Source organism: Rhinoderma darwinii, chromosome 3 (genome assembly GCF_050947455.1).
Source record: "Rhinoderma darwinii isolate aRhiDar2 chromosome 3, aRhiDar2.hap1, whole genome shotgun sequence".
Lineage (NCBI taxonomy): Eukaryota > Metazoa > Chordata > Amphibia > Anura > Rhinodermatidae > Rhinoderma > Rhinoderma darwinii.
In genome coordinates, this window is record NC_134689.1 from 104,907,831 (window position 1) to 104,931,020 (window position 23,190).

The following is a 23,190-nucleotide window of genomic DNA, read 5'->3' on the forward strand; positions in this document are numbered from 1 at the left end:
CGTCTAGGAAAGAATACCTCTCTAAATACAGCATCTGATGGAGCATACAATTTTTTTTCTGTCTGTTTCGTATGAAATCTGACATGCCTCCATGCAGTAGAGGCCTCATGAACTTTAATAGAAGCCCTGTTATGGCTCTGTACAAAACAGAGACATAATAAGGTTGTATGCATGAGCCCTAAGTGGGCGTATTTTTACTTTCGACAAAGTGGACGTTGTACAGAGGAGTGTATGACGCTGACCAATCAGCATCATGCACTCCTCTCCATTCATTTATACAGCAGAATTGCGTTCTTACTAGAACATGATCTGCAGCCACATACACAGCGATTCTGCTTGATTAACGTTAATCCAGTGTCCTGATAATGAATACACATGACCATCCAGCCTGGACGTCACGTGTATTCAGAATCCTGACACTTCTGAATCTTTTCTGTGAGATTTACAGCAAGGGAAATGAAATCTCGTTTACCTACGTAATCTCGCGAGATTTCGTATCCGTTGCTGGAATCTCACAGAAAAGATTCAGAAGTATCAGGATTCTGAATACACATGACGTCCAGGCTGGATGGTCATGTGTATTCATTATCAGGACACTGGATTAACGTTAATCAAGCAGAATCGCTGTGTATGTGGCTGCAGATCATGTTCTAGTAAGAACGCGATTCTGCTGTGTAAATGAATGGAGAGGAGTGCTTGATGCTGATTGGTCAGCGTCATACACTCCTCTGTACAACGCCCACTTGGTCGAAAGTAAAAATACGCCCACTTGGGCATTAAGAAACTCATTAGCATAAACCAAAATCGCTCCTAACGTTGTGAAAATAGATTGTTTTGTTAAATAAAAAGCATTACTGTCACCTACATTATAGCGCCCATCTCCTTATGTAGGAGATAGGACACTTATAATGTGGTGACAGAGCCTCTTTAAAGAAGCACTCTGGATTTTTTTCTATCATTAGATACCTAACCCCCAACATATGTACTCAGTGAATATTACCTTATGTAGTTATTCCTTTCTATCTGAATTATTCTCTATAGTTGGGTCATGTGAACTCACTCTGACCTGATAAAATCTACAGCAGTTAATGTAATTGAGAGTCAGCCTCTTTACTTCCTGATTTATGGACTGTACCAAACAGGTTCTCCAAAGAGAGGATACAGACACTTATGTTACTAACTACTGATGAGCAGACAAATAATATAACTGTCACACAGTTATACGTCACGAGGCAGAGCTGTGAACTCCATCATTATAACTGTATGATAGTTATGTGTCTGCTCATCAGTAGTTAGTGACAGTTGTTTCTGTATCCCCTCTGTGGGGAACCTATTTGGTACAGTCCATAAAGTACAGTCCATAAATCAGGAAGTGAAGAGGCTGACTCTTATATACATTAACTGCTGTAGATTTTATATTTTATATTGGGGGATAGGTACCTAATAAAAAAAGTGCTTCTTTAAGGCTAACCCCTTTTGAGGTCTGTTTTGCAGAACAATCGCACGAAAAACAGGACAGTTGGGATGTATGGACAACCCCTTTAACCTGCCAAGCTGTTCCCTATGCCTCGCTGAAACATATTTGCATGATCTGCAACGCAGTATTGCTGTTGGCATTTTAAAGTGTCACTCTGGGCAAAACTGTGTCAGGCATAGTGCAGGGCCTGAGGGAGGGGTGGTTGCATGACACAGGGTTTCTTTCTTTGGATTTCTTTCAATTCCTGTGTCATGCACCATCCCTCAAGCCCTGTAGTAGGAATAACACAGTGTATCATTTTTTTCCTGGATTGTTCTTTAACCCCTGCCTGCACTATGATGTGTATATATATATCATAGCGGGAGGGGGGAGTATTTTTTTAATTTAAACTTAAAGGGTTGGTGTGAGCTTAGAAAAACATGGCAGCTTACGTCCAGAAACACTGCCACTCTTCTTCATGGAAATTTTTGGTATTGCAGCTTGGCCCTATTCAATTGAATGGGGATGAGCTTTAATGCCAGACTGTCTTTTTATTACTTCTTGTTTTTTCTATTCCTTGTGACAACCTCCTAGGGTAGTTAAAAGACCAGGAAAACACATTAGCCTGTGCTGCTCTTTAATGGCTGCTTAAATAAATGATCATTACTGGACGCTAATGGCTCAAGTACTTTGGTGAGCCGGCCATTAACAGAGGTCAAAAATCGATCTTAACTTATTAACATTGATCCATAAAGGTTATCCACATCAGAAATAAAGCCAAGCTCCAGAGGGACGCCAAGACGTGTGTATGAACACTAGACTATTCTTCATGGCTGCTTACCAAACAATGGAAAATATATAAAAGTGCCATAATTGTATGTGCATTATTTATTGTAAATGTAGTGGCCTGTCTATGGTGTTCTGCATTATATTTCAAGCCAAGCTGTTTGGGATAGATAGAAGCGATGCGCTGTCCTCTATGCCATGGAAGCTGCCAGCGTGAAATTAGAACTCTTATAGCGTAACTGAGGTTTCGAGAAACACCTATTAGCCAGGCGCAGGAGCAGGATGTGTGCCAACAAACCAGGCAGTGCGGCTCGCTATTAACCCTGCTCCTTTCAGCCTGCTAGTTACAGTAGCAGGGAAGATTACCAGCAAAAACAATTGGGCTGTGGATTGTAATGTTTTTTTAAAGACTATAATAGCATATAAATATATTATAAATGTGAAATGTATTTTCTACAGGTCACACTATTCTAAAAATAAATGGATATTCCAAGCTTATAGTTTCTGTGAAAAATAATTTAGGGTAGACAAATAATAATTATTTTTATTTCATGATCAGAATGACTGGAGTTTTATGTATGAGAAGTTCTTAAAAAGCAAGCAGTGATAGTGTTTAAAAAATGGGTTGTTATTAATTAAATAAGTCTAGCAAACTCTAATATTCCTCGGCAACAAGGTCCGATATGACTGAAAATGCTTCTTTAATGTTGCAGCATTAAGGTCAGTTCACACGTTGCGAAAAATACTGCGGTTTTTCCGCAATGGAATTTGTTGCGGAAAATCCGCAGCAGATCCAGTAGCAGCAGAAAATCCACAGCAAATCCAGTAGCAGCAAAGTGTATGAGATAAAACAAATCTCATCCACACGCTGCGTAAATACTGAGCGGAAAAAACGCCCAGAAATTGACCTGCGGTGCGGAATCATATTTGCATAAACACTGTTTTTTTTCGTTGCGGATTTTCCCCATTGAGTTCAATGGGAGGTAAATCCTGCAACAAATAGCAATTGTTGTTTTTTTTGCGGAGGGTTCGCAGCGATTCTGTTACAAAAAACGCATTTCACATCAAAAAAGTCTGTGTTCCTCCCTCCTACGCTGTCTCCTGGGATGACATTTCATTCCATGTGACTGCTGCAGCCAATCACAGGCTGTAATGGTGGACACATCGGATGAAACATCATCCCAGGAGGCCGGCCTTGATGATGTCAGAGGGCCGGCCTCCTGGGATGACGCCAATCACAGCGTCATCCCATTGCAGAAAAAGTGGTGCAGTTTTCCGCAGTGGACATTCCGGGCGAAAAACTGCACCACAGTTAGGCCTCATTTACACGAGCGTATTATACGCGCGTGCGACGCGCGTGCTTTTCACGCGTGTCGTACGCACCTATAATAGTCTATGGGGCTGTTTAGACGATGCGTGAATTTTGCGCTGCGTGAGTGCGTTGCGTAAAACTCACGACATGTTCTATATTCTTGCGTTTTTCACGCAACACGCACCCATTGACTTCAATGGGTGCGTGAAAACAACGCATGCCACACTGACGGTCCTGCGTTGCATGCGCGAAAATCACGCAAGAGCTGTCAAACTCCTGAATGTAAAGACAACCTAACCAAAAACCTCACACCAACTGAATGGCATGTAATGGGGTCCCCTATAACAGTTAAACCTAAGAACGAACCAATTGGGACATATCCCTGAAAGAAATATTGTACTCAATATAAAAAGTACAAAAAATATCTTTATTAAATATAATGACAAAATAACACAATGATAGGAAAAAGAGGAATGATACAACAAATGCGGAGACATAAACAGCAGGGTCAGATGTACAAGACCATGACCGACAGAATCAACCGTCCACTAATGACCTACAACACGCTCAGATGATAATGAGTAACACACAAGCCCAGGGGTGTATGATGTGACATATGGCACAATATTGCTGGCAAAAAATTCCCGTGTACAGAGATAGTAACCTATACACCGACGAAAACTACACAGTATATGATAAGATATAGAAAAAGCAATGTGCATATGGCAATCTACATGTAATAATGCATAAAGGCCAGTACGATAAGTAAAGGGAGCATCAAAATAGGTATGCATCCAATAGAACGTACAATGCTAGCACAAGAAATAATGCAGATACCAATGTATATCAAAAAGGTGTAATAGGACGTGCAGTACTAGCACAGAAGGCAATGTATATCAGAAGGTGTAGCAGCTCAGGTAGTAAAAAAAGAAAAAACTGCCATAGCAAGACCAAATGAACACATACCCTGAGACATGTTTAGGAGCGTGAGGGGTCAGAAGAGCTGGATGGGTGAACAGACGCCTCGACGCGCGTTTCGCCCGATAGACCGGCGCGTCTGTTCACCCATCCAGCTCTTCTGACCCCTCACGCTCCTAAACATGTCTCAGGGTATGTGTTCATTTGGTCTTGCTATGGCAGTTTTTTCTTTTTTTACTACCTGAGCTGCTACACCTTCTGATATACATTGCCTTCTGTGCTAGTACTGCACGTCCTATTACACCTTTTTGATATACATTGGTATCTGCATTATTTCTTGTGCTAGCATTGTACGTTCTATTGGATGCATACCTATTTTGATGCTCCCTTTACTTATCGTACTGGCCTTTATGCATTATTACATGTAGATTGCCATATGCACATTGCTTTTTCTATATCTTATCATATACTGTGTAGTTTTCGTCGGTGTATAGGTTACTATCTCTGTACACGGGAATTTTTTGCCAGCAATATTGTGCCATATGTCACATCATACACCCCTGGGCTTGTGTGTTACTCATTATCATCTGAGCGTGTTGTAGGTCATTAGTGGACGGTTGATTCTGTCGGTCATGGTCTTGTACATCTGACCCTGCTGTTTATGTCTCCGCATTTGTTGTATCATTCCTCTTTTTCCTATCATTGTGTTATTTTGTCATTATATTTAATAAAGATATTTTTTGTACTTTTTATATTGAGTACAATATTTCTTTCAGGGATATGTCCCAATTGGTTCGTTCTTAGGTTAAACTCCTGAATGTAAACAGAAAAGCACCACGTGCTTTTCTGGTTACAAACATCCAAACGGAGTGTCAAATTCGAGATGAGCGCACCGAACTTCACCGGGTTCGGCCAAACTCGTTTTGACCGAAACCGGTAAAAAATGTTCGGGTACGCGACGTCAGGAGACAGTCACTGTCCACGGTGCTGAAAGCGTTAAACTGGTTCAGCACCATGGACAGTGACTTCCGCTCCGAAAATCCATGAACCTGTAAAAAAAAAAAGACGTTCTGACTTACCGATAACTCCGGTCCGACCTCCCGGGATGACAGTTCAGTCCAAATGACAGCTGCAGCCAATCACAGGCCAAGCACAGGCTGCAGCCAATCACAGGCTGCAGCGGTCTCATGGACTGCGGCGTCATCCTGGGAGGTGGGGCCGGATGGCAAGAGAGGGACGCGTCACCAAGGCAACGGCCGGGAGCCCGGACTGGGGGAAGCAGGAAGTTCTTGGTAAGTATGAAAGTCTTTTTATTTTCACAGGTTGGTGTATATTGTGATCGGCATTCACTGTCGAGGGTGCTGAAAGAGTTACTGCCGATCAGTTAGCTCTTTCAGCACCTTGGACAGTGACGGGCCTCGACTACCTCATCTCTATGATGGCGGCTGCGTGAAAATCACGCAGCCGCGCATCATGACACACGGAGCTGTCAAATGCCTTTTGCGCGTTTAAAACGCAACAAGGCTGCGTATACGCAGTGCATACGCCATGCATACGCGCGCAAAACGCAGCGTTTTTTGCGCGCGCAAAACGCATACGCTCGTGTAAATGAGGCCTTACGCTGCGTATTCAGCCAGTATGAACTCAGCTTTATGGTGGCTGACAGCTTCAGACTTTGCTCAAGGGTATATCCACATGGTGCGGTTTTGAGGTGCAGTTTTGCAGTTAGCACAGAAATCTAAGCAAGTCACTGAAAAAAATGCATGCGATTTTGCAGTGTGGTCTTCGGCCACGCGGCATGAAACGTGGAAAAAACACACCGTGTGAATAAACGACAACAGAAATTGGATTTGTTTGGTGTACTGGGAACACTGAACACCCTATGTAGCTGTACTCAAATGTAGGAAGAGCCTTTGATATAATGTTGCTGGGAGTTAATATTTTACATTTTGAGGATAGGGTTCCATGGCAACATGGTGTTGCCATGTTTGAATTACTGCGATCTTAATGTTTCCGTATGGAAAGAAAAACTTGCACAATTAAAATTGGGACAATTGCAGAAAAATCTGACATTTTTGTGATGGTAGCAAGGCCACTAGAAGTTGAGTTTTGGTCATGATAATTCTGCAGTTTCACCATGATGCGCAGGCATGTTGTGTCGCCGTGGATCCTAGCATAATACAATTTGTTTGCAGTTTAAAGGCTTTATTGTATTTACACATATAAACGCTGAGCTTAAAGAGGCTCTGTCACCACATTATAAGTGCCCTATCTCCTACATAAGGAGATCGGAGCTATAATGTAGGTGACAGTAATGCTTTTTATTTAGAAAAACGATCTATTTTAAACCACTTTATTAGCGATTTTTAGCTTTATGCTAATGAGTTTCTTAATGCCCAAGTGGGCGTGTTTTTACTTTCGACCAAGTTGGCATTGTACAGAGGAGTGTATGACGCTGATCAATCAGTGACCAGTCAGCGTTATACACTCCTCTCCATTCATTTACACAGCAGCATCGCGTTCTTACTAGAACACGATGTGCAGCGACAAACACAGAGATTAACGTTAATCAAGTGTCCTGATAATGAATATACATTACCTATATATATATATATATACTTAAAAAAAGAGATAGACAGATCTGGAGGACAAACAGCTGAACTTGAAATAATAATTTCTTTATAAAGATATGCTTTATAATGGCTAATTTACAATGTAATACTAAGGTAATACTAAAATTTATTTATGGTGCCATCTTCCCTGGAGTCAGGGGTTCCCTACAAGATAGCAGCAACAAGAGCTGTTACTTTTACAGTAGGAATGGCAAACTAATTTCAGCCTTCTAAGAGATACTTTGGGCCTGTTCACATCAGCGTCGGGTTCCGTTTGGTGTTTCCGTTCATCTATTCAGGAACAGATGAACGGAAAGCCAAATGGAAACTAGAGCTTTCGTTTTCATTACCATTGATTTCAATGGTAATGCTTCCCTTGCAATTGGTTTCAGTTTTTTCACGAAAACAGTGGCGCAGTCGTCTACGCTATTATTTCTGTTAAAAAAACCTGACACTTTACAGAACAGAAAGAAATGGAACCCAACTGAAATGGAAGCATTACCATTGAAATCAATGGTAATGCAAATGGAAGCTATAGTTTCCATTCATCTGTTCCTCTGACAGAATAGATGAACAAAAACCCCAAACGGAATCTGACGTGATGTGAACAGGCCCTTAGCATTGTGCTGACAAAGCAGTCAACAAATTTCGACTAATAATTATGGAATACTTTGCCTCCGCACAACAATTTAAAAAAAATTAGGGCTTTAAGGGGTTCTCTCCTGGCAAAAAAATTAAATAAAAGGACTGTGCAGCTTATGATCAATTCTGTCAACGTGACTCCCCAGCTGCGCCCATCAACAACTAGGGGGCGCCTCACTGGAGATGCCTGCCTCACAGTTTCAGATACTTTGTCCTACATGAGCAAAATACATATAAATAAACAAGCTACCACTGCGACCAAAGCCCTGAAGATCAGCTGTTAGGTAACAAAGTGTTAGCTTATATAAAAATTCTGCATGAAGTCATAAAACCCAATCAAAAGGGCTTTTTGACCCCTCAAAAAATGTCGCGGTGGGCTACAAATAGAAGAAAATATTGATGGCACATGACGTCTTTATGGATGGCACATTACTACGACTACAGCGATTGGTTGACATAGCCATTCAATGTTCTGCAGTACTGGATGTCATGTTGTGATGACAACAAGCAGTGGGGAAATCTGGTGACCGGCGGCACAGGAACGTTGCCACAATTTAAAGGTGAGCACATTATTATTATCATCCCACAATTGTACTGTATAGAGTTCCTATTAAGAACAGGCTTTTATTGTCGGGGTGTCACCAGGGTATGGTCAATAACAGTAGTCGCCAGTCCGCAAAACCAATATACCAAAAGCAGCACAGTGTATGTCTATATAACATAAATAAACAATAGATCTGTATACTACTGTGCAGCATCTTGTAGTATGAGTAAAGCTCTGTTCTCATCTCATTATTTCTTCACGTTTGGTGCATACACTGGGAATATTAATAATTAAGGCTCCGACGTATGCAACTATATGCCATATAGTTGTATATATTGCCCATAGGCTCCCATGATAACAAAAAAAAATACTATGCAGTGCATGTTCTTTTTTGCAGGCTCCCTTTGCATTAAAATTAAGCTGACTTCTCTTTCCAATACTGTGAAAAAAAAAGATATGCCATATGTTGGATCAGTGAAAGCCTATGGATGCCTTTGGCGTATATGCGCTGGAAGCATTCCCAGTATATAAGCCAAACGTATCCCAAAAACAGAGGGTGAACATAGCCTTAAAGAAAATACAATGCTATACACTATATACATTAGATTACGTTTCATTTGAATTTAGGTTTCATTGCTTTCTCCTCTTCCAAATTTCTGTCTACATTATCATTGGAACACCCATAATAAAAACCTGTCATAATTACATATTGTGAATGCTCACTAACAAATCTATCATTCATTGTGGTGAACACTATGAGTATTCAGTCTTATTATATCGTATAATATCTATGAGAAAACTGGTATGTAGCAGAACCAAAAAAAAGGTAAGGGTGTTAAGGGCATGTGATTTTCTACACCCCAGAATAAAAATCTTCGCTCAGGATGAGTACGGTAAGCCTAAGTAACAAATAGACTCTTTTCCTTCAGGTTACACCTCTGGCTTTTCAGAACAGTAAGTCTATCTGAATCTGCCATAGGCAATAAGCTTATATATCCGTTAAACCAATAAAAATTATAGACTAATGTAGACATCACGGCATTGAGGATGTGCACTGCCACCTTACTTTGTCCTAGGTCTTGAGTTAACTGTATGAATGTACCTATCTTTGGACCCATACAGCCTATGAACCAATATAATGTTGACATTAGGACCAGCTTGTTGTTTGTAATATATATATATATATATATATATATATATATATACTGCATATATATATTTGCAACTTAATAAATATACTACATCCAAACACATAGACACATTCTAATCCCAACCCTGTCCCACCTTCCACCGCAGATCGGAAGTAGACACAAGGTTTCCACATATTCCAAAGTGCTTTTTCCTTTTCCCCCATCTTATAATATATTTCTCCTACAACATTGTTAGAGATTCAATACTATTGTAAACGATTGAGTGCATAAGTCTATCAATTCCTGAATTACAACTCTACTGGTTGTTTGGATCTAGACCACACCGACTCTATTCCATACCTAAAGCTTTCCAACATGGGATTTCCTAGTAAGAATAGGTTCTGGAGAACTTAATCTAAAGGAAAACAGCTGTAGAATAAAATAGATTCACAGTTATAAAAATTCTCTACAGGATCATATGCTTGTTGTACGTAATATATTTTCTCATTTACCTGATTTGATGAGCTAGGTAAATACCTGGCCTTCTCAATAATGGCTGTGTTACTGGAACTGATGAGTATGGGAGTACTAATCTCCGGAGTCTGTCTACCCGATGGAGAATGCACAATTCTGTTTAATGTATTTAGAGCATTGGTAATCAGGAACTGCCGTGGGCTCTTTCGCCTTCCGTCTGGTATTCGTCGCATTGTTTCTGGCTCTGAAGACTTAACATTTGAGGGGGACTTCCTCAGTGGAGAAGTAAAAGGCAAATTTTTTACATCTTTTCTTTTAGCTTTGTTTGACTCCAGCAGTTGCTTGGCTGTGCTGTTTAGCTGCAAGTAAAATATATCATTGGTAAGTTATTCTTTGATAAAAACAAAAAAGGCAAGAACATGATAGACATAATAGATCAATTGCTAGAATCATGAGTTACATTTATGCTTCAAGAGATACTTCACTTTACCCACTGTTAAGTGTATTGCTTCATTTAAGTGGAATGTAGAATTCTAGGACTTGAATAAGATAGCTGTCTTCCAGAAGGAGGAATCCTGTCTTTTTAGCTACCTTACAGATGGCGTGCAACCCCTTAAAGAGGCTTGAAGCATGACTTGGGTTATCAGCCAAACCTAATAAATCCATGATAGGTCGCACTGGAGAGACACCCGCCTTATTTCAGGAGGAAAAGCTATTTTGCATACTTTTCCCAGGGACCATTGCTATAAAGCCTTTTGCTCAATCCCCACAATGAGAATATGTTCCCTAGTGGGACTTTTTTTCTATTAAACATCATTAAAAAATATGGAATACACTTGTAGACAGTCTTGTTTATGCAGCAATGCTATGATTTAGCATCTACAAACTCAGGGTGTCCATGAGTTCTTAGAATACGTAGCCAACATTTTGTTTTGGCATATGGTTACTCATGATCTTCAAATACATGAACTGGTACAATTATTCAGATAAAAATTGCGGTTAGTCCACATGGGTAGAAAATATTTGACAGGACCCGATATTTCCACTACATGTCCATTAGTTGCTCTCAAAATATTATTCATATGTGTTTTTGTTTCATACCTCTACGAAGAGAAGGGGGAAAATTCCAACTTGATCACCCAACTTGCCTTCGGCCCAGTTATCATCTATTCGTCGTATTACACTGATTATATCATCCTGTAATTACAGATTTTAACTGTTGATTAGATATTTTACTACATTTTATCAAGTAGGTGCCACAGATAACACACACAATCCTTTTCAAATGAAAATCAATGCATAAATATATAATGAAGAAAATAGACGGACTACTCCCGGTCACTATACAGGTAGCCATAGACATGAGAGAGGTCCTGTCAATGACAGATTGATATGTGATAAAATGTAAATTTGTCATGCTGAATTTGGTTTCTCAAGTTCATCCAGATCACTCCCCTAATCTGAGGCTTCATTTTGGTTTTTTAGAATCACCATTAAAAGACACAATTTTTCTAGAAGCGGGATTGCATACATTCATGTGTATATAGGCCAACGGGTCATATGTCTATTCATGCACAGATTGGTCATGTGCAGGCATGTACACGTGTGCATTATACGCATTTGTGTATGCCTGTACAGGTATTTATATAGCCAGGGGCGTAACTAGGAAAGACTGGGCCCCATAGCAAACTTTTGACTAGGGCCCCCTCCCCTGGGTGTCACACAACCCCCCCTTGTAGATAGTGCCTTTTTTACAGCCCCCCCTGTAGATAACGCCATACAGCCCCCCCTGTAGAGAACGCCATACAGCCCCCTGTAGATAACGCCATACAGCCCTCCCTGTAGATAACGCCATACATCCCCCTGTAGATAACGCCATACAGCCCCCTCTGTAGATAACGCCATACAGCCCCCCTGTAGATAACGCCATACAGCCCCCCTGTAGATAATGCCATACAGCCCCCTCTGTAGATAACTCCATACAGCCCCCTCTGTAGATAACTCCATACAGCCCCCTCTGTAGAGAACGCCATACAGCCCCCCTGTAGATAACGCCATACAGCCCCCTTTGTAGATATCTACAGAGGGGGCTGTATGGCGTTATCTACAAAGGGGGTGGTATGGCGTTATCTACAGGGGGGGCTGTATGGCGTTCTCTACAGAGGGGGCTGTATGTGGTTATCTACAGAGGGGGCTGTATGGCATTATCTACAGAGGGGGCTGTATGGCATTATCTACAGGGGGGGCTGTATGGCGTTATCTTACAAAGGGGGCTGTATGGAGTTATCTACAGGGCCGACTCTGTATGGCATTCTCTACAGTGGGGGCTGTATGCCGTTATCTACAAGGGGGGGCTGTATGGCGTTATCTACAGAGGGGGCTGCATAGCGTTATCTACAGAGGGGGCTGTATGTCGTTATCTACAGGGGGGCTGTATGGCGTTATCTACAGAGGGGGCTGTATGGCGTTCTCTACCGTGGGGACTGTATGGCGTTATCTACAGAGGGGGCTGTATGGTGTCCTCTACAGTGGGGGCTGTATGGCATCATCTACAGTGGGGGCTGTATGGCGTTATCTACAGAGGGGGCTGTATGGCGTTATCTACAAGGGGGCTGTATGGCGTTATCTACAGAGGGGGCTGTATGGTGTTCTCTACAGTGGGGGCTGTATGGCGTTATCTACAGAGGGGGCTGTATGGCGTCCTCTACAGTGGGGGCTGTATGGCATCATCTGCAGTGGGGGCTGTATGGCGTTATCTACAGAGGGGGCTGTATGGCGTTCTCTACAGGGGGGCTGTATGGCGTTATCTACAGAGGGGGCTGTATGGCGCTAACGCCATACAGCCCCCCCTGTAGAGAACGCCATACAGCCCCCCCCTGTAGGGAACGCCATACAGCCCCCCCTGTAGGGAACGCCATACAGCCCCCCTGTAGGGAACGCCATACAGCCCCCTGTAGGGAACGCCATACAGCCCCCCCTGTAGGCAACGCTATACAGCCCCCCCTGTAGGGAATGCCATACAGCCCCCCCGTAGGGAACGCCATACAGCCCCCCTGTAAGGAACGCCATACAGCGTCCCCCCTCCCAAAAAAATGCGATCTACAGTGTGTCCTACAAAAGACATGTATCCCCTATCCACAGGATAGGGGATACATGTGTGATCGCTGGCAGCGACAGGGAGAACGGGGGACTGAAAGTCCCCCAATGTTCTCCATGACTAACCTCTGACTTCCGACATCTGCGCAGCTCAATAAAAATGAAAGGAGCGCTGGTCACGCATGCGCACAAGCGCGACCAGCGCTCTATTCATTTCTACGGAGCTGCCGACACAGACCCCGGAAGTCAGAGGTTTGTGATGGAGAACTTCAGGGGACTTTCAGTCCCCCGTTCTCCCTATCAATGTCAGCGATCACACATGTATCCCCTATCCTGTGGATAGGGGATACATGTCTTTTGTTTAATGGCAGAGCGGGGAGATACCTCCCTGCTCTGCCGTAGTGTTTAGTGGCATCGCGCTGTAGCAGCCATAGCGGCTGCTAGCGGAGCCTCCGGCCATGGTGGGGGCCCATGCCGGCGGGCAACACGGGCCCCCTCATGTCACGGGCCCTATAGCAGCCGCTACGGCTGCTACGGCGGTAGTTACGCCACTGTATATATATATATATATATATATATATATATATATATATATATATATACTTGAGCAAGGCCCATGTGGGCTGAAACGTCGCGCTGTAGCAGCCATAGCGGCTACTAGCAGAGCCTCCGGCCATGGTGGGGGCCCGTGCCGGCGGGCGACATGGGCCCCCTCATGCCGCGGGCCCCGTAGCAGCCGCTACGGCTGCTACAGTGGTAGTTACGCCACTGTATATAGCGCTTGACTCATTTGAGTCTTTATTTGGACCTGTCTGGTCCTATTATTTACACATTTTTATATTTTTGGATTTTATTTATTCACTTCACTTTAATATATATATATTTTTAAACTATGTGTATATGTATATATATATATATATATATATATATATATATATATATATATGTATTTACATATTATTATACACATTTTTAATTTTCATCACTTGGCTCATTTAATATATGTGTTGCAGTATTATTATTATACTTTTTGGGCATCTTCATATTTGCATTATGATATACTATCTGTAAACCTTTTGCCGAGAGTGTACACAGTGGGCCCCTAGGCATGCATTGGGTCCCCCTCTGTACACACTTGTTGCAAAATCTGATATTTAAATTATAATTTCAATTGCTATTCTTTATAATATGCGATCGATTGTTCCCTTATGCTTGACCAAGTTCTAATTTATATATATTGCTATGCTCCTAAAATGCATTTCCCTATTTAAATTTGGTGCTCCTGTATACATACCGACTTTCATCGTTGGATATGGGCAAAAGCGACGGCTTTGCCATTTTCCAAGATGGATGCGGTGGTCCTTGGTTGTGGTGCGCGTGTGCGGGGTGAGGGGCCGTTCATGACGTAGTTCGCGGCGCAACATGGACTTGAGTTCTGTGCGGTTGCACATTACTCACTTCCGGAGGCCGTGAACTGCGTGATCGAGGTGCCGGCTCTCCTCGTGGATGCGCCAGTAAACACCCTTTGGACAAGTAAGTGAGGTACACTTTCAGCTTTGTGCTGCCTATATAAGTCCTCCTATCACACTCATTCAGCATCCCCTGAGGAAGCCAGGTGCGAAACGCACGTTGGGGTGTTCTGACAGTGTTGTGGCAGTGGAATGGCTCATGGTGGGTTAAGTATTGTGTGTCATGAGGTGTTCATGGTTTACTTCTAAATGTTGCCATTTATGATATTGTGGTCTCACCATAGTCGGAGGTTGTGCAATACCGGCATACATATAGTAAGACGCATGGAGCATGGTTTATATACATTGTTATTGTATGCATAGCACCACCATTGTTTGCCCTGCCTTATGATCAACACTGTCTATCTCTTGTACTGACTGTACATTGTTTTTATGGGTGTAAATGTTTAAATAGTCTTGACTAACTGTGTTGTTTGTCTTCAATAAAGATTTTTGTATTTTTCTATAATACGATTGATTTGGTCTTATTGCAGCATTTGAGGGAAGTTTTTTGGTGCTTATGCTATGTATGGGTTCCCATATGCGAATTTATATACATTGACTATATGACCTTTAAATAAATAGTTATTCTTTTTTGGTTTAACAATGGGTATGTTATCCTGCTTAATTTACTATTTGCCACTTTAGTTTCTGGCCTTGTATCTGCCATGTTTTTGGTGGCATTAAACAAATGAATACTTTGGCATCACATCACAACAGTTATCATGTCTGAATGACCTCTCTGGCCAAAACAGGTCATAAAGTCTTAAATACAGCACAGAAAACTTGTTCCCCTCTTTATCATAATAGGACTCCTTAGACAATAGAAGTGTTCTGTTGGAATTCACTGATAATATTCTTTATTTGGCCGGCATAACAAACAGTATCGTGGCGTCTATTTATAGAAAATAAAGTACACACTTGTTCCTTAGCTCTCCATATTTTAAATCCACAAAAAATCTGAATCTAAAAATACCATATAAGTTTTCAATACTATACAAAATGTAACTGATGTCTGGGAGTGATTTCCCAAATAAACTGTAAAAAGGTCAAATTAATTCATGACACGCGTACCTGACCTGACCTTGCTGAACTAACACAAAGACGCCTTCTCATCAAAATACAGAATAAAGGAGTACATGAGACGTATGTAGTGACAGATTGTGATTCACACGATAGATCTCATCATCATTTGTTTATCAGGTAGCTAATCTTGGAAATCACTGTAAAACTCGTCGCAGCCATTCCATAACATATATAATTAGCTCAAGTATAGGAAAAAAAGAAACTACTTGTCTTACCCAGCACGTTTAGTAGCATACATTTCTGTAACACATATGCTGCATGTGAACATACCCTTACAATTCAAAGTCACTTTTAAGTCACATACAAATTTGGCATGACTTAGTTCTACTTTTCAGACATTTCTGTTATTGAAATGAAAGTAAGTGCAACTGTCTTAGCTCTATTCTAAAGTAACCCTGCAATTTTGTTTAGCTTCACAATACATCTAATGAGAGTACACAGGGCTGGGTTGAGAAAAACTTTTACTAGCCCTGGTGCAGATGTTATGGCCAAAACTGCTGCAGAAAATGTGAACTTACAGGCAAGAAGCCAGTGACAGTATTTACTGGGATGCTAGACGTTTCTGCCGAGACATAGCAGGTCTGACATAATATACTGAATTCATTTTAACATGAAATAAATAATAAAAATGCCTTTGTTTACAGTCATTCAAAAGTTGCCGAAAAGTAGAGCTCCACTTTAAAGTGTTTTTCCCATCTTAGACACTTATAGGTTAACCATAGAATATGCCATAAATGTCTGATAGATGCGGGTTCCAGCTCTGGAACCAGAATCTATCCCCGTCTCACCTGGTGAGCGGGATGCTGTATGCCAATCCTGGGCAGAGGCTAAGTAGAGAGGTGGCCATGCACGTGGCACTCTCTATTCAGTTCTATGGGGTTTACAGAAACAGCTTATATTAATATAGGTGCGGGCCCCGAGCTGTGGATATGTCATAAATATCTGTGATGGGAATAACCCTTTAAATCAATTGCAATACAATATCCATCTTTAAACATCATGTTACACTTTATACATAGGTATATTCGGCAAAAAATGAGAAACTCTGCAAATACATTGTATTACTTATCTTTCACTGAATTAGGCGGGATTCACATGACCGGGTCATTCCCGAGCCCGAGTGTCGGCCGGTAAAATCGACAATTTTGCCCGGCCGGTTTGCATTAAGTTTTGCATCCGTGCCGGGCCGGGCAGATCCGGACAGTGACATCAGCGGCAACTCCTGAAGGGGAATCCCCATGTGTTTGGGGATTCCGCTTCAGGAGTTTCCCCTGATGTCACTGCCCAGATATGGACAGAGACATCAAGCGCTCTGTCCAGGAGCGGAATCCCCGAAAACACGGGTATTCCGCTCCTTTAAGGAGCTAAAGTGCGGCTAGGACATAGCAGAGCGGGGAGATACCTCCCTGCTCTGCTATAGTGGCGTCGCTACAGTAGTAGCAGCCGCAGCAGCTGCAGCTGCTAGCGGCGCCATCGAAGGTGTCGCTGGGCCAGGGTGCTTTTAAAACAAGCAGGGGAAGGGAGCCAGCGCAGCGCTCCCTTCCACCTGCTGTACACCCCGGCCCTGCCACACATTGTACAGCGATGCCATTCGTCAGCACTCTGCGCTGTGGGGAGGAGGAGATAGAGCGCAAGCGCCGTAAAACCCGGCCATCACTCGGGACACATCCCGGTGATGGCCGTGTAATACCCGGCCCCATAGACTTCTATGGGAGCCGGGCGGCCGGGTACCCGGGCGAAGATAGAGCATGTCCTATTTTTTGACGGCCGGTTTTCCCGGCCGTCAAAAAATCGGTCGTGTGAATAGCCCCATTAGGGGTCTATTAATCCTAATGCAGCCGGGTGCCGGCCGATTTATGAACGGCCGGCACCCGGCCGGGAAACCCTGCCGTGTGAATGAGGCCTTACAGTCTGTATAACCCAGAGCTGCATACACAATACTGCTGGTTGTCAATGGATACAATCAGAGACATAACTTGAGGCTCCTGGGCCACAATGCAAGATCTATAACAGTGCCCCCACCTACCATATATAATTTATAATACCGGTGTTGTCTTATGTGGCTGAGGGGCTTTAGGGCCCCCTCAGACTCCAGGGCTCAGGTGCGACTGCTGCCTCTGCACTCCTACAGCTACGGCCCTGGATACAATCAACAAGCATGTTCACAGACACTTTTAGCCATACCACATAGACAAATCCACAAGTGGATCTGCACCAAAATCTACATGAATTGGTGCGGCTTTGCCGCTGTAGATTTCCCTGCAGCTGCCTCCAGATTTGATGCCAGAATATCCAGCATATCCAGTACATACTAATGTACCATTACATTTATGCTACAAGTGGTCAAACAACTGTACTACTAATACAGGATATTACGCGGCTTTATACTACTGAGTGACGTGTGTTCACTCCATACTGTACCTTTGCAAATTTCAAACAATTCTTGTTTTCTCCTCTGCCAATGTGGTTCAATTCAAAGTTGTACAAAGCTTTGCAAAGAGCTGGAGGTTGGTCTATTTTTCGTAGAATTTTCACTGATCTTGCTGGAAAGACACCGGTTCCCCCATTTACTTCTCCATGATACCACTGATCATCCAGCTGTCGATGCAGGATAATAATGTCTCCTTTATTGAAGGAAAGGTCACTGGGGGCTTGGCCTCTGTAGCTTGACACTGCTTTAGCACATGGTACCTATAAAAGAGTAAAACTATTTTTTTATACATGGAGCCTTCATTCTCTGTTCATTTCATATTATGTAAACTCTATAGATAAAAGAATGATCACAAAATTTATTATTTAATTTAGTCTATATCTGATTTGAAACAAATTAAGCTGTTCCATATACGTGCTTGTATTGTAATATAGAAGCTGGACCATCGTGTGTTTCTGGGTAACTCTGCCATGGTTGTCAATTGTACTACGGGGTTGTTTACAGGGGGATCACATACAGTCAATATTTTTTACGGACAAATTGTAAAACCAAAATGAAAGATAAAGATGACAAATTATATATGTCATTAGATTAGAATACTAATATGAACAGATTAGTAGCGTATACTTTGCACTGTTGAAAGATAATGACAATAATGATAATCTGCACAAGCTCCCACAGCTTTAAAATAATCATCCATTTTTATTTTGACAGACATTGGAATAAATGTCTCATATTTTTACAGACTGTACGTAAATTTATGAATGGTTGTCAACCAAGCTCTCCTAACAGAGAAATACTCAAGCAAAAACACTATACTACAAACAGGGGGACAATAAAAGCGGGTCCCCACCAACAATTTTATTATGTTTTTGAATTATATTACATTATTGTATACCAGATGTTGATATTTGTGTGAACCTGTAGAATGGATATTTTATAATGGATCTTCAGAATGCGCTGAAAAAAAATACACCAGCAAACACTGCTTATAGTACAAAAATTAACTTGACCTACTAGAAATGTTTAGTACGTAGAGTTTCATTAATGGAAGTCTAAGACACCCACTATCATTGGGGATTGTAAAGTTCCTTCTAGGTCAGTGATGCTCAACTGGCCGCCTGGTGGCATTTGTAGCCAGATGTGTGGCACATATAGGTTCATAGGGTACAGCTGGTATTATCTCCAGGTAGGAGATAATGATAAGACAGGAGCACCCCATGGGCTTAGTGCGCTGCGCAACAATAAAGAACAGATTAACTTTTTTTCTCCTCCTCTCTATTGTTCCCATTTCCAAAAGTTGTATAATGTTTATATGTGTCAACATAGGAGCTTCTTTTTGTAGCTTAATATTTCTTCGATCCGTAATTTCCCAAAAGAAGGTTTTAGGGTGATTAACAAAATAACATGCATGGAAACAATTCTAGCCACAAATATGGCTGAAATCGAGACGTGTGTATGCATATCTACGTCATGCCCTGGCTTAATGTGATCTGGATAGATGGAGTGAAGGGCCCCCATAATGTAGTAGTAGTTGACCACCACTAAGCTAGGACCTGCTTGAGCTACTGCAATGCCAAGTCTAACCTTTCAAAGGGTCAATGGTGTGAGGCCAGCAAACTTGTTAGGATGCCACTGACTACAGTGAACCCCTAACCTCGATTGCGATCAAAGTGCTGGGATTGGACTATTAGTATTCTTTACAATATCAAGTGTCCGTCAAAGTAGGGTTGCATTAGTGCCAGCTGCAAAGAACCAGAAGAGGCGCTTCCCCTCTACAAGCCACTTCAATAACGGACTGCAGGATATCATTACAACTGTAACAGTTTGCCTGATTATACCGGGAATGACATAGCCAACACTAAGGAGAATCTCATACCCACAGTTTCAATACTGCCATCCTTCCCAAGTTAAGCAGAAAAGAGAATAATCCAGGGTATCGAAACTTGGCACAATACACTGTAATTACAAATACAGTGTTAATACAGTGTAATGGGACCATGCATACCACCGTATCAAAATACAGCTGTTTACAGAGGGTCCACATAAAATAGAATTGCGGCATGCTCGAACCGATGGCTTGAATCGTGATACAGAACCTCACAGGGAACACAATACAGCATGTATATTTATATGAGTGAAGTTTATCAGGGTGAGTAGAAAGTTGAATTACTACCCCATTAGTAACCGTTACATCCAGAATCAAGTCGATCAAGATAAGTCAGGAGTGTCGAAAGATTTCACCCAACTCAGAAATGTATATTTTGAGCTCTATTATTTGATGGAGAAATGCCCTTATAGTCACATGATGTTTTTTTTTTTTGGGATAAGGAGCATCCACCTGGCCGCACGCAGCGCATGCCAGTTAATATTCTTTTCCGTGCCAGACACAACAAATAAAATGTGTCATTTGTTAGAAGTTAATATTCTTACAACAGTGCATTCATTTACCCTTTTCATTGACATCACTGTATGGGAAAGACTACACTGTCCAAAAAACACAGAATACGTTCCAGAAATGACATAGACGTCTAATGCAAATAGCAAAAATAAACACTCTGATGGTTTTTGATTGTTTCTAAGTTGGAAAAAAGACAACCGACTGCTGGCACTTACTGCTGGGTGGTAAAGACTAGACAGGTTGATACAACGCTTCCTCTTGTCATGAATTATAATTAGCTTATGCTTTATACGTTTTGTGGAATAGAAAAGAGCTCCATGGTTTAAGACCGTAATAAAACTCATGTTTAGCTAGTAAAATGTCCCTACTATAACCCTATATTCTAATTGGTCCATTTGGTACTTGGCTGGCTCCATCTCATTTTATAATAATTCTGCTGCTGCATTAAATATAATTTCTGTGTATCCAAAACAATTATCTTAAATCCTGATAAATAAAAGTGGAAATCCCTTAAAGGGGTTTTCCAGCCAATAAAAATTGATGGCCTATCCTCAGGATATCAAAAGCTGATGGATCGGGGTCCGACTCCCGGGACCCCCGCTGATCAGCTGTTTTGAAGGGGTTTTAGTACGAGCGCTGCTGCCCCTTCATTTCTTCTTGCTCACTGTGAGTGTTTGACACACATTTAGGGTATGTTCACACGACCAAGTTTCAGACGTAATTCGGGCGTTTTACGCCCCGAATTACGTCTGAAAAAACGGCTCCATTACGCCGACAAATATCTGCCCATTACTTTCAATGGGTTTTACGATGTATAGTGCCGACGACCTGTCATTTTACGCCTCGCTGTCAAAAGACGGCGCGTAAAAAAGACGGCTCATCAAAAGAAGTGCAGGACACTTCTTTGGACGTAATTGGAGCCGTTTTTCATTGACTCCGTTGAAAAACAGCTCCAATTACATCCGTAATGGACGCCACGAAAAACGTGAGTATGAGCAATTACGTCTGAAATTCAGGAGCTGTTTTCGCCTGAGGCGAAGGTGAAGCAGCGCTCGGACCCCGACCCATCAGCTATTGATGGCCTATCCTTAGAACAGAAAGAGCTTACTGTGGATTTAAAAATGTGCAGCATGCTTTGATTTTTGTGTGGAAAATTTTCAAAAGCATGTGAAAGAGATTTTTAAGTGTCATCCACTTGCCTGGAACAGTCTTCTGCCTGTAAATCCGGATAGAAAATTCCACTGCGTGTGCAGGGTGCCTAATATTGATGTGCAACTTAAAAAAGCAACAAAAATGTTGCTTTTACATTTTTAAAAAGAAAAAGTATAATATAAAAGTGAAAAAAGGAATTAATACTATATAGTATATACACAGTATATATTTGTCCCATGTATTAATTAAACATATCTCCTTCTCCTGGAAGGTAGAAAGCTGTCTCTCCAGTCACTGATGTGTTGTCCAGTGTCTCTCCAGTGTCACTGATGTGTTGTCCAGTGTCTGTCCAGTGTCATGTGTTGTCCAGTGTCTGTCCAATGTCATGTGTTGTCCAGTGTCATGTGTTGTCCAGTGTCATGTGTTGTCCAGTGTCCCGCCAGTGTCACTGATGTGTTGTCCAGTGTCTCTCCAGTGTCACTGATGTGTTGTCCAGTGTCTCTCCAGTGTCACTGATATGTTGTCCAGTGTCTCTCCAGTGTCACTGATGTGATGTCCAGTGTCATGTGTTGTCCAGTGTCTGTCAAGTGTCATGTGTTGTCCAGTGTCTGTCCAGTGTCACTAGGTAGCTAACCTGTTATTCAGCGTTTGTGGTCTTAATACCCTTTAAGGCAATGCTGCCAGACAAAAGTATGCAGACATTTATGTATTTTATGGGGGTCTCATCTGTTGGAAGAAGGAGTATCCAGGACGACATGAGGAATACAATGGGGCTGGTGGCAGCTGAGAAAGGCAAGCAAATAAGGAGATGTACAGGGTGAGCCATTTATATAGATACACCTAAATAAAATGGGAATGGTTGGTGATATTAACTTCCTGTTTGTGGCACATTAGTATAGGGGAGGGGGGAAACTTTTCAAGCTGGGTGTTGACCATGTCGGCCATTTTGAAGTCGGCCATTTTGTATCCAACTTTAGTTTTTTCAATGGGAAGAGGGTCATGTGACACATCAAACTTATCGAGAATTTCACAAGAAAAACAATGGTGTGCTTGGTTTTAACGTTACTTTATTCTTTCATGAGTTATTTACAAGTTTCTGACCACTTATAAAATGTGTTCAAAGTGCTGCCCATTGTGTTGGATTGTCAATGCAACCCTCTTCTCCCACTCTTCACACACTGATAGCAACACCGCAGAAGAAATGCTAGCACAGGCTTCCAGTATCCGTAGTTTCAGTTGCTGCACATCTCGTATCTTCACAGCATAGACAATTGCCTTCAGATGACCCCAAAGATAAAAGTCTAAGGGTGTCAGATCGGGAGGCATTTCTTCTGCGGTGTTGCTATCAGTGTGTGAAGAGTGGGAGAAGAGGGTTGCATTGACAATCCAACACAATAGGCAGCACTTTGAACACATTTTATAAGTGGTCAGAAACTTGTAAATAACTCATGAAAGAATAAAGTAACGTTAAAACCAAGCACACCATTGTTTTTCTTGTGAAATTCTCGATAAGTTTGATGTGTCACATGACCCTCTTCCCATTGAAAAAACTAAAGTTGGATACAAAATGGCCGACTTCAAAATGGCCACCATGGTAAACACCCAGCTTGAAAAGTTTCCCCCCTCCCATATACTAATGTGC

General features: G+C 42.0%; 1 protein-coding gene across 1 annotated transcript in view; it reads right to left on the reverse strand.

The window, feature by feature from the left end:
• Nucleotides 1–23,190, reverse strand: part of SH3RF2 (SH3 domain containing ring finger 2) — a 98,078-nt gene that overhangs the window by 36,808 nt on the left and 38,080 nt on the right. The window contains exons 2-4 of the mRNA XM_075860030.1: nt 17,986–18,255; nt 10,976–11,071; nt 9,913–10,233 (exon numbers count right to left, since the gene is read on the reverse strand). Of these exons, the coding sequence (XP_075716145.1) occupies nt 9,913–10,233; nt 10,976–11,071; nt 17,986–18,255 (687 nt within the window). The remainder of the gene's footprint in view (nt 1–9,912; nt 10,234–10,975; nt 11,072–17,985; nt 18,256–23,190) is intronic.